Source organism: Physeter macrocephalus, unplaced genomic scaffold (assembly GCF_002837175.3).
Source record: "Physeter macrocephalus isolate SW-GA unplaced genomic scaffold, ASM283717v5 random_334, whole genome shotgun sequence".
Classification (NCBI taxonomy): domain Eukaryota; kingdom Metazoa; phylum Chordata; class Mammalia; order Artiodactyla; family Physeteridae; genus Physeter; species Physeter macrocephalus.
The window spans coordinates 29,280-44,889 of NW_021145659.1; the positions used below are offsets into that span (position 1 = coordinate 29,280).

Consider the following 15,610-nt stretch of genomic DNA (forward strand, 5'->3'; position numbering starts at 1 on the left):
ACGCGCAGGCTCGGCAGCCATGGCTCACGGGCCCAGCCGCTCCGCGGCATGCGGGATCCTCCCGGACCGGGGCGCGAACCCGGCTCCCCTGCATCGGCAGGCGGACGCACAACCACTGCGCCACCAGGGAAGCCCCATGTGCTGCCTTCTTGATTCAGAAAGACCTGGATTAAAGTCTTGGCTCCTCCACTGGAGGTTAGCTGGGTGAGCTCTTTTAGACCTCAGTTTCCTTATCTGCAAAGTGGGGGTAGTGAAGCTGCCTCATAGGAGGAGCCAGTGAAACATGATGCCATACCTGGCCCACGGCCAGCAATAAGGGACAGCTGTTCTTGTTGCCATGGTCTTATTGAAATACATCCCATCACTCTGGTTGCTTGGGGTGCTAATGAGCATAGCACTCAGTAGTAAACTGTTGTGTCATAGTAATAGTCTTTGAAGCACGGGCTTTTATGGAAGAAGAAAGGAGGCTTGTGGTCAGCGCTGTTGTTTAACTTGCAGGACCTTAGGAATTAGTCGCCGTGAGTACAGAGCTTCAGTTTGGGATGATGGAAGAGTCTGGAGGTGGATAGTGGTGATGGTTGCACAACAATGGGAATATAGCTAATGCCACAGAACTGTACACTTAAAAATGGTACATTTTATGTTAAATATATTTCACCCCAATTAGAAAATGTTCTTTTTTCATGAACGCTGCCAAGGTACTGTCCCAGTGATCCCAGGCTGAGAATGAGCTGAGTTTCAGTTGAGGTTTGTTTCATTTGTAGCGTAGTTTCATATGTTGCAAGCATGTGTGCTTATGTGTGTCAGCGCTGGGCCTGGGTCAGAGCCGCGGACACTCCGTCCTCCTCCACTGCTTCACTGCCTGTTGTTGCTTGGGGTCTTGAGGACGTTCAGGCTTGTTGGGTCTGAACTGCTGTCCTCGGTGGAAGATGAGAACTCAGAGAGGGTGGCACATGCCTTTTAGTCCTTAACGATCACCCAGAGGATCTGAACACACACACTTGTTTCTAGCTTGATGGGCTCACTATGGAAGCCGTCGCCCTGTACGTACCCCTGCCCCTGGGGTGATGAATAAGAAGCAGGTCGGGGCGCAGCCCTCTTAGCAGTGTCATGAGGCTCCCAGAGCTGAGTCCGTGGCACTGATGGGACAGGTGGGGACGGAACAACACCAACCCCTTCTTTCAGGGACTTTCGTACACGTTCCTTTCTCCTCCTGAAAAAGCCCCATGACTTACCTAAAGTCATGCACCTGCTGGTGGCAGGAAGGAGCTAAGAACTCCCATTCCTGACTCTCAGTTCCATGCCCCCTTCTCCATTTGTATTCGAGCTCTTTGAAAGAAAGCAGAGTAGATAATCTCCCTTTTTCTATCTTTAGTTTATATTGTCATCGCACTTAGAATTTTTAAAGCAATTTACATATGCTATCTCATTTTTTGTCAATGTAATCGTGAAATTACAAAATGAAATCTCTGTCCAGAGGACCTTATTCAGGGATGGCAAGTACTGGGCATACGTGCCCACAGAGCCTTCTGCCACCAGTGGCAGACATAACTAGTCGATTATCGTGCCCCTCCTGCTGAGCCACCCAGACTCCCACTACTCTCAGAGCTGGCACAGAAAATGTCGCCTGTTTGCCATCTCTATTAGGCTCTAAGACCCTTGAGTTGTACGGTCGGTCAACTTGGTTAGCAGCTTGGTAAAAACCAGTTCCCAGCAGTTAACACGGTCTTAACTTTTGCATTGGCTTCTTCACTGTCATCTGCTTTCCTCTTAAGCTCTGGGCCCAGCTGAGCCAGCAGGGGGATCGAAACTGCCTGAGGGACTTTCAGGCACTAACGGCGATGGCAGCATGTGAAATGAGGGGCACCCAGCCAACCTATGGGAGCCCTTCCCGGGCCCCTCAAACCTAGGGCATGGGGGCCCGATGGCCCCAGCTCATGGCCGGAAGCAGAGGCTCCTGGATCCTGGGCCTGACTCAACTCTGTGCTTCAGCCTCCAGGAAGTCGTTTGTGTTTGAGCTGAACGAGTGCTCCTCTAGCCGCATCCTGAAGCTGGAGAAGGAGAACCAGAGCCTCCAGAGCACCATCCAGGGGCTGCAGGACGCGTCCCTGGCGCTGGAGGAGAGCAACCTTAAGTGTGGGGAGCTGGAGAAGGAGAATCACCAGCTCAACAAGAAGGTAACCCGGCCTAGGCGGGTGGATACCCCTCCCCCAGCCCGGTCTGCCCTATCGAGACTAGTCGGTGGCCGGGCAGGGCAGTCAGGTGTCGGTGAGGATGCACCGCTGGGAGAAAAGCAGAAGCCAGGGCAGCCGCAGTTAATTATACAATAATAGAAGAACAAGAGCAATTGTGAGAGGAGTCAAGAGGCAGCGTGGCTTGGGCCTGCACTGCCTTGAGGGTATGTCTCGGCCAGTACTTGACCTCTGTGTGCCTCCTTGTCTTCATCCGTGAAATGGGGTCAGAGGGCTTCCCACCTAATACATGTTGCGTGGACTGTATGAGCTAGTGTAGGTAAGGAGTCTGGCACGTGGTAAGGGCTCAGTGAAAAGAAACGAGTGGACTGTGAAAAAGCATCGGATGGGTCATAGGGGAGAGGAGGCAATGATGTAAGACATACCTACGTGTGTGGGGAGTAGGGACCATTGATGGGCATTTTAGGGCGCTGCTGGTGGTGAAACAGGATCAGCGCTCACTCCTTCCTCTCACTTTATGAGATGGGGAAGAAGAGGTGGCTGAACTGTATTTGCCTTTCAGGACAGCTGCTGGGTCTTCTCAGGAGCACAGGAGAACCCAGACATCTGGGAGAACAGACAGAGGCTTACAGAGCAGTCTTCCTTCTACAGTTAGGAGGACCGCCCCCCCTCCCATTTGCACTGGGGATTCAGTCTCAGGTGCAGGAAGGGGCCGTTGAGGGGCTAGGGATCGCCTCCAAGTCTTGGTCACTCCAGGTCAGAGGGCCTCAGAGCACCTAGGCCACATTGCGATGGCACAGTTGCATCGTGGGCTCCGAGCACACCAGCTGCCAGAGTCCAGCTGAGGAAGAGGACACGAGCCCCGTTGCTTGCTGACCGCCATGCAGGCCTGGTGCTTTCGGGTGTCCCACCTGCCCGTGAGTCCTGCCAGTGTCATTCACTGCTGCACAGGCGGTGGGAGGGACACGGGCTGCAGGGAGAGACCTGGGCTCCGCTGTTCCTGGCTGCGCTGGTCCCTTATCTCTGTGTGAGGCTTGGGACAGCCCCTCCTTCTGTGAACGGGTCTCTGGAGCCCCCTCATGGGACCTCCCAGGCTTGATTACTCGCTCTTCTTGTCCCTTTGAAGCATTGTGTGCCATGCAGCATTTCAGCCGACAAGCGTTTTGTCCTGTCTTCGTGGGACAATAGAAAACCCCACCCCATCTCATGCCATGTCTCTCTGTGTAGAACAGCATGGGGAAGGCAGCTAGACAGTTTAGGTTTTTTAGATTCACACGGCCCTAGCCCAGGAAATGTCTTTATAAGTGGCAGTTCAACCTTGGCCAAGATAAAAAAGAATCAGCCTTTAGAAAGATGAGAACCGTTGACTCCGTGGGTCCTCGCGGGTCTGCTGCAGCAAGCCCGCAATGTAATAGCGCTGGCCCAGCTCCCAGCAGCCCTCTGAGATGACCGCTCACGCTTCTCCCCGCCCTCGTGGTTCGCTCTGGCCCCTCCTCTGCACGAACAGGATGGCAGTGGGTCCCCACCCTCCTGCTTCCTCTCGGGGTCAGTTCCCTGGTGGGACACCAGCCCCCTCCTGCCACGGTCCTTAGGAGGCAAGTCTTGGCATAGAATCCCTGGCAGGAGGGAGGTGCCACAGTTCCCAGGCCGTCCTGTGTCTGGTGCCGGGACCCCTGGGAGGCGGCGCTCTGCCCGCCAGAGCGCCTCTCCCCATCCTGCTCAGTCTGCCCGCGGCCTGACCAAACCTGCCCTGGCCCGGCAGGCGTGGTTTTGCTCTCTGCCCCCGGAGCCCAGCACTGACGGTGCCCCCTAACATTGGCTGGGTGGACACCTCAGCCCCAGCTGGAGGGCTCACTGGACCCTAATCCAGCCCAGCTCACCCCAGTTTCCTTCCTCCAGCCTCAGCCATCCCACCCTCCTCGGCACCTCCCCACGTGTCCTGTCTGGGCCCCAGCTGACACTCCTCAGTCAATCAGTGAACCCCCAGGTCCCGCTGGTGCCAGCCTGGCTCTTCCACACCCCAAGCATAGCCCAGGCTGCGAGCTTGCTTAGGTCTGAAATGTCTGTGGAAACCCTCGTTCCCTGAAGTTAATATCCTCCCCTCTAACCTGCAAAACTTCCATGGACCTTAGAGAAGCTGCCTCCTTCCTGCGACTGTGAATCTGCGTTGATGTCCTAAGAGTTTACTCCTTAAGCCAAGAAGTTAAGAACCCTTATTTTCAGGGGAAGGGGGCAGCCGTTTGGGGGCCTGTTACTGGAAGGAAAGAGCAGCCTGGGGCTGAGAGGCAGGCCCCCCGGCACCCACGTGCTCTGGGACCCGGAGTGGCACCTGCAGCCCGAGCCAGGTGTTCAGGAAGGAAGGACAGGAAACCTCTCAGGGCTGGAAGGCCTGTAGCCAGCCCACATCTCAGCCCAGCGAGTTCACCCCAGGGGCACTGAGGTCCTTCAGGGATGGGCTCTGGTTCCATGGCAGAAAGAACCAGAAAAGGAGAGAGATGGCGTGGGCGTGGGACCTGGGGAGATCACATCTTTAGACCAGAAGCAACAGCAACGAGAAATGCAAAGGTTGGAATAACGTTCCTTTCTCTGGGAGAGAAGGGGGCAGCAGGGACAGGCTATTAACAGTAAGGTTGGGGGTAAGACAGCAAGCAGGTCCCCCTGACTGTGAGTGAGGACTGGGGGGGGTCGGCCACGGGGGTGTGTCCCAGCTCTGTCCCGTCCTCACTGCGAGGCCTCGGGCAAGTCGCTGAGCCCCTCTGGGCCCAGTGTCCTCCTGAGTACTTGGTTAATAATAGCAACGGCTCGTTGCCTTTATTCCTCAAGGCCGTTGTCTCAGGTGTAGGCTCTACCATCGGAGGTGATCCCTGGTGCCCTGCCGAGTCCCAGGCCTTGTGCCGGGAAGTGGGGCAGAGATGAGGAAGGATTAGAAATACGTTCTTGCTTTTGAGAACCACTCAGGTGTTTGCCGTGTTATAGCGTGTTTTCCTGTCGACCCCAGCTGGGTGGGGCTGCCCAGTCCTGGGGTCCCCGGGTTGGGGCAGGGGGTTGAGGTGCTGACAGTGTGATAGGACAGTAGGAGTATGAGCTCGGCCCAGCTCTCCCCGCTGGTAGGGGAAGAAGCTTGCCTGCTGCTTCCTCCTGTGAGGGTTTGAGAGCTCCCAGATCTGTGAGCCAGGAAGGCAGGGTGCCCCTCACCCAAGGACAAGCACGCAGAGTCTGCCTTAGAGCAGCGATCCTTCCGGGAGCTTTGGAAACCTCTCCGCGCAAGGCCTCGGCCCAGATGGGCTGAACTGCAGCAGGCTCAGACCTGCTGCTCACGGGGGTCGTTGGGCATCTCGGGGTCGTGGCCCGAGGTCCAAGATCTTTCAAAGCTTCGAGAACCATCTGGTCTTTGCCATCTGTTTTTTCAGAACAGCCATCCCGAACCGGCACATCAGGATCATTTAGGACCATGTCAGAATTCAGACCGGCTAGTCAGGAGCTCTGTGGGTGGCCGGGCCCAGAGCTCTCATGGGGAGGGGCAGCGAACATTGCTGCACCCGCCGCCTACTAGGCGTGTGCTGAGCGCGACACAGTGACAGAAGCTCTCAAGGATGCTCGCTGCTGATCCTGCGTCAGTTACAGAAACTTGCTCGTGGTGACGTCATTAGTAGGGAGGGACTGGACTCTGAACTCTGTCCCTGTGACACCAGAGTCATGCCTCTTTCCCAACTCCAGTCCCCCACGCTGAGGGGTTCGGTGTTGGCGGGAAGGGGAACGGCAGCCTTGAAGCGCTCCCAGTGCAGACACCAGCATGGGCATTGCCTAGGAGCCCAATCTCAGGCCCTGCCCCGGACCTCCCGAGCGAGGATCAGGATTCACCACCTCATCCAGGTGTTAGACGCGATGAAGAAGCTAGTTCATGTTTTAGGAAGGTCAGGCAGGGTGACCCCAGCAGAAGAGCTCGGTGTCAGGGAGGCGATTGGATGGCTGTCCAGGCCAGAGGGAGGGTGGCCCGGCCCTAGCCAGGCAGTGGCGGCGGAGCAGCTTGGGTAGAGAGGGCAGGACTTGGGGACAGAGTTACTGGAGGGGGAGGGAGGAAGGAGGGACATAGCAGAAGACCACTCTGAGCAGCTGGGCGAATAGGAGTGTCACCAAGTGAAGTCTGTGGGACATCCAGTGGCGGTGGCCCCGGGCATGTGGTCTGACCCTTGGGAAAGCAGACGAGGCCTGAGATGGGAGCAAGGAGCCCGGAGGCACTTGGGCACGTGGCAGTGAGGGTGAGGAGAGGTGGCCTGGGAGGAGGCTGGCCGATGGTGCCCGTGAGCTGGAGATGCAAGTCGTGGGTTAGGAGCTGAGGGTGGAGGGGGCAGGGAGGTCCCTCCAGAGCGACGCCCGGACACTTTCCCTTGAGAAAAGGCCCGTTAAAGTGTTCTGTGGGGCTGGTGAGTTTGGGATTTGTTTTAAAACGTCGTTCACTTCGTGAAGCCAGCTGTTGCCCGCTGGGTCTTTTGGGCCTGCAGATCGAGAAGTTACAGACCCAGCTGGAGAGGGAGAAGCAGAGCAGCCAGGATCTGGAGACCCTGAGTGAGGAGCTGATCAGGGAGAAGGAACAGCTGCAGAGCGACATGGAAACCTTGAAGGCTGACAAAGCCCGGCAGGTAGGCACCTCCGGAGCAGATCCCTCCCCTGGAACCCCTGCCTGCAGGAGGGAGAGTCCAGGATTTAGCCATTTCCTGGGAATCCGTCGGGGAAACGTGCGTTACCAGCCACCTAGCCTAGCTGCAGCTCAAACCAGCAACTCTCAGTCAGCTGTGGGAGGCACGTTTGCCCCCCACGGGACACTGGCAGTGCCTGAAGACGATTTTGATTGTCATGACTTGGGGAGGAGGGAGGAGATGCTCTTGGCCTGTGGCGGGTGGAGGCCAGGGATGCGGCTGAATGTCCTGCAGCACACAGGACCAGCCCCGCGTGACAAAGAATGATCCAGCTCCAAACGTCCGTAGCGTCACGCGGAGCGCCCGAGGTTTGCCTGCCTCACACCACGAGAAGTCCCGGATAGGAGGCAAGTCCAGCGCTGGTGCAAAGGCCCTGTGATGCCGTGCAGGGGCCAGGCCTCTCCTCCTGCTCCGCCGGTCTGAGCGGTGGCTGCCGCACACCCTCAGGGAACGGGAAGAAGAAGCTGGAGGGCAGGGGGCAGAGGAAAACCCTCCGGGGACCTTCTGTCACGTCTTATGGGCCACTCCCAACACATGGCCACCGCTACCTGGGAGGGAGCCTGGGGTATCCAGCACTTGAGTTTTTCAGCCTCTGATGGAGAGCAAAAATGGGGGGAATGGGATGGTGCCACGTTGGGTGAAAAGACAGGCAGGGCTTCTGCCCAGATGCGGCTTACGTAGAGACAGAAGGACAGGCGACAGGCAAGGCAGTTTCAGACGTGTGTTCTTGAGGGAGTAACGCAGAGAATCCCGCGGGTGCAGGTGCTGAGGAGTCGTGGTGCAAGGCTGTCCTGAGGAGCTGCTCACGCCGAGCCCGGGAGAACGGGTGGGGGAGCCAGTGATGCTGAAGACCGGTGGGGGGCGCGGCCCAGGGCAGAGGGAGGATCCTGTGCAGGGGCGGCAGGAGGGCAGTGGCGTAAGGGGAGCCCACAGAGTGGGCGGCCAGGATAAACGTACCAACGGAATCACTATCGTTGTTTTACGTGAGAGGGAGAGAGATGGGGTTTATGTTTCTAAATCATCCTGGCCGCTGTGAAGGCATTTTAATTTGAACCGTCTCCGTAGGGGTCTCCATGCTCTTCACCTTGTGTCCATATTAACCGCTGGGAACGTTAGGACTTCTTTTTTTTTTCCATTGACGTATAGTTCAGTTCTGGTGTACAGCAAAGCAGTTCAGCTGTGTGTGTGTGTGTGTGTGTGTGTGTGTGTGTGTGTGTGTGTGTGTAGCAAAGCAATTCAGGTGTGTGTGTGTGTGTGTGTGTGTGTGTGTGTGTGTGTGTACTCTTTTTTCAGATTCTTTTCCATTATAGATTATTACAAGTTATTGGATATAGTTCCCTGTGCTATACAGTAGGACCGTTAGGATGTTTTGGGGGTACATGATGGGATGGTCTTTTAGGGCCTATGCTTTGGTCCCCCAGATTAAATCAGACTTTAGCCCCAACTCACCGAAATACATTTGTGCAGCAGCCGCTGTCTCTCCTGTCGTGTCTTCCCGCAGATCAGGGACCTTGAACAAGAAAAGGACCATCTCAACCAGACGGTGTGGACGCTGCGGGAGAGGTCGCAGGCCAGCAGTGAGGCCCGCGCGAAGGACGAGCAGGAGAACAAAGCCCTGCACGGGATGGTGACAGAGGCCAGCGGCCGGCTGAGCAGGCTGGAGCTGGAGCGGGCGCAGGAGCAGGCCGGGCGGGCGCAGGAGCTGGAGCGGGAGCTGCGGCGGCTGGAGGAGGAGAAGGGGAGGCTGGCTCAGAGGGTGAGCTCCCTGCAGGCGGCGGGCGAGCGGGCGGACGCCATGGAGCGCGAGAGCCGCGGGCTGGCGCTGGAGAACCGGCAGCTGCGCAAGTCCCTAGACGCCCTGCAGAACGTGCAGGTGCAGCTGGCCGGCCTGGAGCTGGACAACAGGCAGCTGGACGAGGAGAACCTGGAGCTGCGCAGGATGGTGGAGGCCATGCGCTTCACGGGCACCAAGGTGGCCCAGATGGAGCGGGAGAAGCAGGAGCTGGAGCGGGAGAAGCAGGAGCTGAGGAAGAGCGTGGAGCTGCTCAAGGCGCTGGGCAAGAAGTCAGAGCGCCTGGAGCTCAGCTACCAGAGCCTGAGCGCCGAGAACCTGCGGCTGCAGCAGAGCCTGGACAGCGGCGGCCAGAAGGCGCAGGCCCTAGAGCGGGAGCTGGGGCAGCTGGAGGCCGAGAACCAGGCCCTGCAGCGCGACCTGGAGGCCCTCCGGCTCGCCAACAGGCAGCTCGAGCGGGCCGGCCAGGACCGGAAGGCGCTGGAGCAGGAGGTGGCCCAGCTGGAGAAAGACAAGAAGCTGCTGGAGAAGGAGGCCCGGCGTCTGTGGCAGCAGGTGGAGCTCAAGGACGCCGTCCTGGACGACAGCTCCGCCAAGCTGTCCGCAGCCGAGAGGGAGAGCCGCGCGCTGGACAGGGAGCTGGCCCGCTGCCGGGACGCAGCTGGCAGGCTGAAGGAGCTGGAGAAGGGCAACAGGGACCTCACCAAGCAGGTCACCATGCACACGAGGACGCTGACCACCCTGAGGGAGGTGAGTCGGGGGCGGGCAGCCCCTTCAGTGGGGGGTTGGCAGGGTCACCGTGCTGCCCGGCAGGTGCTTCTGGAATAGAGGTGAGACAAGGAGAGGCCCCTGGCATTTGTCCCCTGCTTCTAAACAGAATGATGCCCAGAAGCATAAAGAAGAAGTAGAGATCACCTGTTACGATCTCACTGCCCAGAGATAACCATGGCTAATGGTCCAGCGTATTTTTTTTTTGTGGTACGCGGGCCTCTCACTGTTGTGGCCTCTCCCGTTGCGGAGCACAGGCTCCGGACGCGCAGGCTCAGCGGCCATGGCTCACGGGCCCAGCCGCTCCGCGGCACGTGGGATCCTCCCGGACCAGGGCACGAACCCGCGTCCGCTGCATCGGCAGGCGGACTCTCAACCACTGCGCCACCAGGGAAGCCCAGTCCAGCGTATTTTATTTCTTCTTTTTCCTTGTGCGTTTGTGTATACACACACTTGATACCCTACCTTCTCCATCCTAGCCCTGTTCTGTTTCTCTCTCTTACTATACTTTTTCTCATTACATTAAATAGGTTTCAAGCCATGGTTTCTAATGGCAGTGAGGTATTGATTTTATGGACTTACTGTGATTGCTTTCTGGACATTTAGAGTGTTTCTGATTTTTCCCACTCTTTTAAATAACACTGGGACTTCCCTGGTGGCGCAGTGGTTAAGAATCCGCCTGCCAGTGCAGGGGACTCGGGTTCGAGCCCTGGTCCAGGAAGATCCCACATGCCGCGGAGCAACTAAGCCTGTGCGCCACAACTGCTGAGCCCGCATGCCAGAACTACTGAGCCCGCGTGCCACAACTGCTGAGCCCACGTGCCTAGAGCCCGTGCTCCACGACAAGAGAAGCCACCACAATGAGAAGCCCGCACACCGCAAAGAAGAGTAGCCCCTGCTCACCACAACTAGAGAAAGCCCGCGTGCAGCAATGAAGACCCAACACAGCCAAAAATAAATAAATAAATAAATAAATTTTAGAAAAACACTGGACATCCTTGCACACATGCACCTTCACGAATGTATTTATTTTCTTAGGATATATGCCTAGAAGTGCAATTACAGAATGAAAGGGTATGGCTGTTTTACGGTTTCTTGGTAAATATGTGTCTTACTTTTCCCTGGTAGTTTTTGTGTGGCTCATCCAGGCTTTCCTGCAGTGCCTTAGGGTGAGTCACTGCTGTAGTAAACGACTCCAGCGTCTGAGTGTCCCATCACAGAAGCCGAGTGTCCACACGTGTGGAAGTTCCGTGTGACTATTCACAGACACCTGGTGCCCTCCATAATGTGGCCCGGCTGTCCCACAATGGAGCCCTCTTCTGGCCCCTCTACCTGCAGCAGGTAGATGAAGAAGAGAAGGACCACACTTCATGGGGCAGAATATGGTCTCATAGCCGCACCTGACTGCCAGGGAGGCTGGGAAGTGTGTTCCAGCTGTGTGCCGAGGAAGAAAAAGAAATAGTCTTGGTGACCACGGAGAAGTTTCCACATTAAAAAAAAAGATCACTGACTGTCAGTGCAGGCAGATGGGTACACTGTTGGGGAGAGATGCAAGACACCAACCTGACCCACAGCCCCTGCCTCCGTAAGCACAGGTTAGGTTATGCTGCAGTAACGAATGACCCCAGAATCGCAGGGCTTATCATATCCAAGGCGGGTTTCTCTTTCACGAGAGTCCAGGTGACTCTCTGGAGAGCCTGTCCTCTGTGCTGGGGCTCAGCATCCCAGGCGGCTTTGATCTCACGGCTCCACCATCTCAACGTGGGGTTCGGGCAGTTCCCAGGGCAGGGGAGAGGCAGCTGGAAGGTCACACACTGGCCCTTCCACCCTGCAGCCAGGGAGCGACCCCGGCATGTTTGGCAAGCACCGCCCTCCGTCACACTGCCGTTCCAGCCCTTGGAGCGTGGTGGGGGGGTCCTCGTGTGCGCACGTAGCTGTGACACTGGGCAAAAAACGGTATACCTACCTGGAGAGCTACAGAGGTGTGGACTAGAGTAAGTGAACCCCGAAATGAGGTCAACGTCCGCTTTTGAAAAGTAAATCAAAACCAGTGTTGAAAGTAAAATCTTTCTTCTCTTTATACTTTGTTCTGAGTTCTCTGCAATGAGCTAACTAAATAGTTTTTGATCCATTGCTCCGCGGAAAAGGCAATCACATTCACAGAATTCAAGCCCGCTCCTCAAAGGTCACCCTAAGTGGTATTTCAGACACCTGTCTGGGTGTGTTTGGAGCACATTCGATCCTTCCTGGACACGCTGCCACGTGGTCTGGTGTCTTGAACTCCGGCGGCTGGGAAGGTGTGCTCATCCGTTCCCTTTGGAGGCATCCCTGAGGTTCACCGTCCCCATAGAACCGCCTGCTTGGCCCTCGAGACACCCGAGCTGGCCGCGGCTCGAGAAGGTGGTCGCTCAGCCCTGAGACTGGCCTGCGCCCGGCCCTCCTGCCGTTTCTGCTGGGCTCCTTTCCCACACTCGTCCTCACTGTCCCCACAGGACCTGGTGCAGGAGAAGCTGAAGAGCCAGCAGCTGAGCAGCGAGCTGGACAAACTGAGCCAGGAACTGGAGAAGCTCGGCCTCCACAAGGAGCTGCTGCTGCGGGATGACAGCAGCAACGGTGACACGTGAGGACCCCTCCCTGGGTGGCTGCAGGCTTTCATGGCTCACGCCTGCGTCCCAGCGCCCCCGCACCCTGCAGGCTCCACGCCCCAGCCCCACCCCCGGAGCTCAGTTTACTTTTCACGCCGGAGGGCCTGTTGTCACGTGGTGCTTTATATCCCGGGCCTCCTTCCTGGACGTTCCCAGGCAGGAGTGGAAGGAGATTCTTTTGTCCAATGAAAAGGCTGCTTTTTTCTAGTTAGGCTTTTTTCGAGCAGTTTTAACTTCACAGCAAGAGTGAGGAGAAGGCGCAGAGATTTCCCGTAGACCCCCTGCCCCCGATGCGTACCCTCCCCCACCATCAACACCCCCCACCAGAATGGTGCATGCATTACGCTCGGTGAACCTACACCAACACCTCATCATCACCCAGAGTCCACGGTTGACATTGGGGTCATTCTTGGTGTTGCGTGTTCTGTGGATTTTGGCAAACGTATGATAACCTGTATCCACCCCTATAGCATCATACAGAGTATTTTTACTGCCCTAAAAATCATCTGTGTTCCACCTGTTCATTCCCCTGTCCCTCCACCAGCCCTTTAATTTTTTAAAATTTTAACTCTTGGCTGCCTTTGCCAGCAGTGCTTTCCTAAATCATCTCTCTTTTCAAGGAAATCCAGCATCTTGGACTTTTGTTGGACTTGTAACCAACGTGATGGATGTCCTTTAGGTGTGGTGAAAAGGCCACACAGATTTACTGCTTACCTAGCGCTGTGGTCTTGGATGAATTCCTTAACCTTTCTGAGACTCTGTTTCCCCATCTGTAAAATGGCCATAACAATACATGAAACGGCGCCTGGAAAACTATAGCAGTGATGTTTCATTGACGGTGCCCCAGACATATCTATGCCGACAGCCTGGGGAACAGCTCTAGGTGATGGTTTTTGACTCCTGCAGTTCTTCTGGGTCAAATCTTGCAGCGTGATGCGGAAACCAGTTTAGTGGAGGAGGGATGTGTTGGCAGCTGGGAGACTGGGGGCTTGTGGGTAGAAGAGGCAGATGAATACTACTGTATATTTGTATTTTTCAGGAAATACAAGATTTTGGAGAGCATAAATGAATCAGCATTCAAAACAACACTAGCCAGGAAAGAAGAAAAGATTGTGTTCTTAGAAGCACAGATGGAAGAGAAAGCCAGCCTGAATCACCACCTACAGAACGAGCTCCAGGTGGTAAGAGCAGCCCCCTTAGGGTCAGGCCGTGGGTCCTGGCTGTGAGGTCCCTGCCTCACCTTTCCCAGCCCCTCACCTGAGTAGCAGAGGGGCGGCCTGGATGCCCGTGTTCTGGAGCAAGTGTCGATGGAGTGGACCCCTGAGGCCCAGGGGAGGGAGAAGACCGGCCGCGGTCACGTGGCTATAAAGTCGGGACTGGGTCCCGGCTGCTGCCCGGCAGTCACCTCTGCAGGGAGGGGGCAACAAGCAGGACGGAGGTCCTGTGCCCTCCCCCCAAGAGCAAAGGCAGGAGTCTGGCGGGTCCAGTGCCGGGCGAGGGGTCGGGCATGCTGGGGAGAATGGGTTTGGTGCGGGGCCCCGAGCCCGGCCTCTTCCTGCCCCAAGTCTGCTTTCCCGTTCCCGCACCCGCAGTTGAAGAAGGAGTGTGAGATCCTCAGGAAGAACCAGGAAGAGGGGAAGCAGGTGCAGAACTCTTTCAAACACCCTGTGGGGCCATTGGTCGAGGGTCACCCGGGGAAGGAGCACTGGGGGCCCAGCCCCAAGGAGGCCACGATGGAGCTGCTCCGCGTGAAGGACCGGGCCATCGAGCTGGAGCGCAACGTGAGTGGGGAGGGGCCGTGCTGCCGATAGTCCCGCAGACGGAGCAGGAACTCCCATTACCGGGAAGGACCCAGGGTGTCAGAAGCTGTTGCGATTTATCCAGGTCTCGTTGGCCTCTTCTTGAGTTTCCTGGCGAGTCCCGTTTGCTCCTTGCCACTTGAGGTCCCTTCAACCTTTCTGACTGAAGGGGCAGGTCCCCTTTTTCCCCGGGGACTTGCTCTATGCCTCCTGCACTGGGCCTGGGGCATCTCCACCAGCACTGTTTCCGCAGTGTGCCGTGTTTCGGTGCTCTTCTGGGGGTCGACAGACCACTGTCCTCCCCCTGTTTTCATAAATAAGGTTTTATTGTCCCACAGACACACCCTTTGCTTACATACCGTGTGGGGCTGCCTTCCCACGGCGATGGCAGGGGTCATTGGTTGAGGTAGAGACCCTATGGCCGGCAAACCCCCAAATAATATTTGCCGTCTGGCCCTTTACAGAGCAAGTTTGTCCGCTCGTGTCTAAACCCCTGATCTTGTTTGACGTCTCCCAACAGCCTTATGCGGTAGATAGTGACGATTTTCCTTTGACAGATGAGACAGGTGAGACGGAGTTTAAGAGACTTTGACCCTAAGCCCCATGCTGGTCAGGGAGGGCGCAAGACCACACCCCACGCGTCCAGGCCCAGTCGGTGGAGTATCTTGCTCGGCCTTTATCAGTCTCATGGAGCATGAACCGCCTTCTTCTACCCGCTGTCACCCGAGTGGGGTGAGGCTTTAGGGCAGGCTCTGGCTCCCTGTTCTGTGCGAGAAGCTCACAGACATGCATTCTCGGGGTGGTCAACAGAAAACAGAGAAGAGCACAAAAGACAGAAAGGATGAAGCAGCTTTGACTCCAGCTCGCCCTTGCCTCCCACTCACATGCTCAGGTTCTTTGCAGTATCTCCGTCATGTGTATTCACTTCTATTGTGAAAGCACGTACAAAAAACTTTTTTCCAGTTCTGTTGTCTTTCCAAGAGGGAAAATGTTACTTCTCTCATCCGGTGGATTTTGGCTTTGGCCCCCAGAGGGTTCCTAACAGCTCTGCGGCTGGTTAGCAGGTACGGAGCCGGTGTCCGATTGGTCTCACGCTTCCCCCTTCCCCAGAACGCGGCTCTGCAGGCTGAGAAGCAGCTGCTCAAGGAACAGCTGCAGCACTTGGAGACCCAGAACACGGCCTTCAGCAGTCAGATCCTGACGCTGCAGAAGCAGAGTGCCTTCCTGCAGGAGCACAACAGCACGCTACAGACGCAGACGGCTAAGCTGCAGGTGAGGGCATGGCTGGGCAGCTCCTGGGGGGGATGCTCTGTGTCTCCTAGAGACTGGCCCCAGCGCTCTGACGACCCGTAATCAGTAAGGCAAAGCATGGGAGAGTTCGGTGTTTTGTTTTATTTTTGATAGACTCGTTGTAAACCGAGGTGCCTAGCCTCAGTATCTTTGAAGTTGGTTTTCAGTGACTGAACACGGCTGCCCAGGCAAAAAAAGTTTATTTCCCTGTTTTTCCCCTTATAGTCTTGTCTGTTTCCCAAAATCTGTTTCTTGAGATGCTGTTAGGAATGACTTGGAAAAGAGGTTCTGGGATCAAATAAGTTTGGCTGAACAGAGTTAAGCACGTTGCTTCACCGTAGGACCTGGCAGAGCCTTTTTGAAGCAAATGTGAATTTTTTTTTTTTTTTTTTTTTTTTTTTTTTTTGGTGGTATGCGGGCCTCCCTC

At 56.3% G+C, this 15,610-nt stretch overlaps 1 protein-coding gene across 1 annotated transcript in view; it reads left to right on the plus strand.

The window, feature by feature from the left end:
* The window catches only part of LOC102987601 (protein Daple), a gene marked incomplete at its 5' end in the record, with an annotated part of 74,236 nt that overhangs the window by 28,521 nt on the left and 30,105 nt on the right, over positions 1 to 15,610 (plus strand). The window contains 7 exons of the mRNA XM_024131105.2: positions 1,993 to 2,177; positions 6,695 to 6,832; positions 8,391 to 9,431; positions 11,942 to 12,069; positions 13,134 to 13,275; positions 13,687 to 13,875; positions 15,004 to 15,165. Coding sequence (XP_023986873.2) covers positions 1,993 to 2,177; positions 6,695 to 6,832; positions 8,391 to 9,431; positions 11,942 to 12,069; positions 13,134 to 13,275; positions 13,687 to 13,875; positions 15,004 to 15,165 — 1,985 coding nt within the window. The remainder of the gene's footprint in view (positions 1 to 1,992; positions 2,178 to 6,694; positions 6,833 to 8,390; positions 9,432 to 11,941; positions 12,070 to 13,133; positions 13,276 to 13,686; positions 13,876 to 15,003; positions 15,166 to 15,610) is intronic.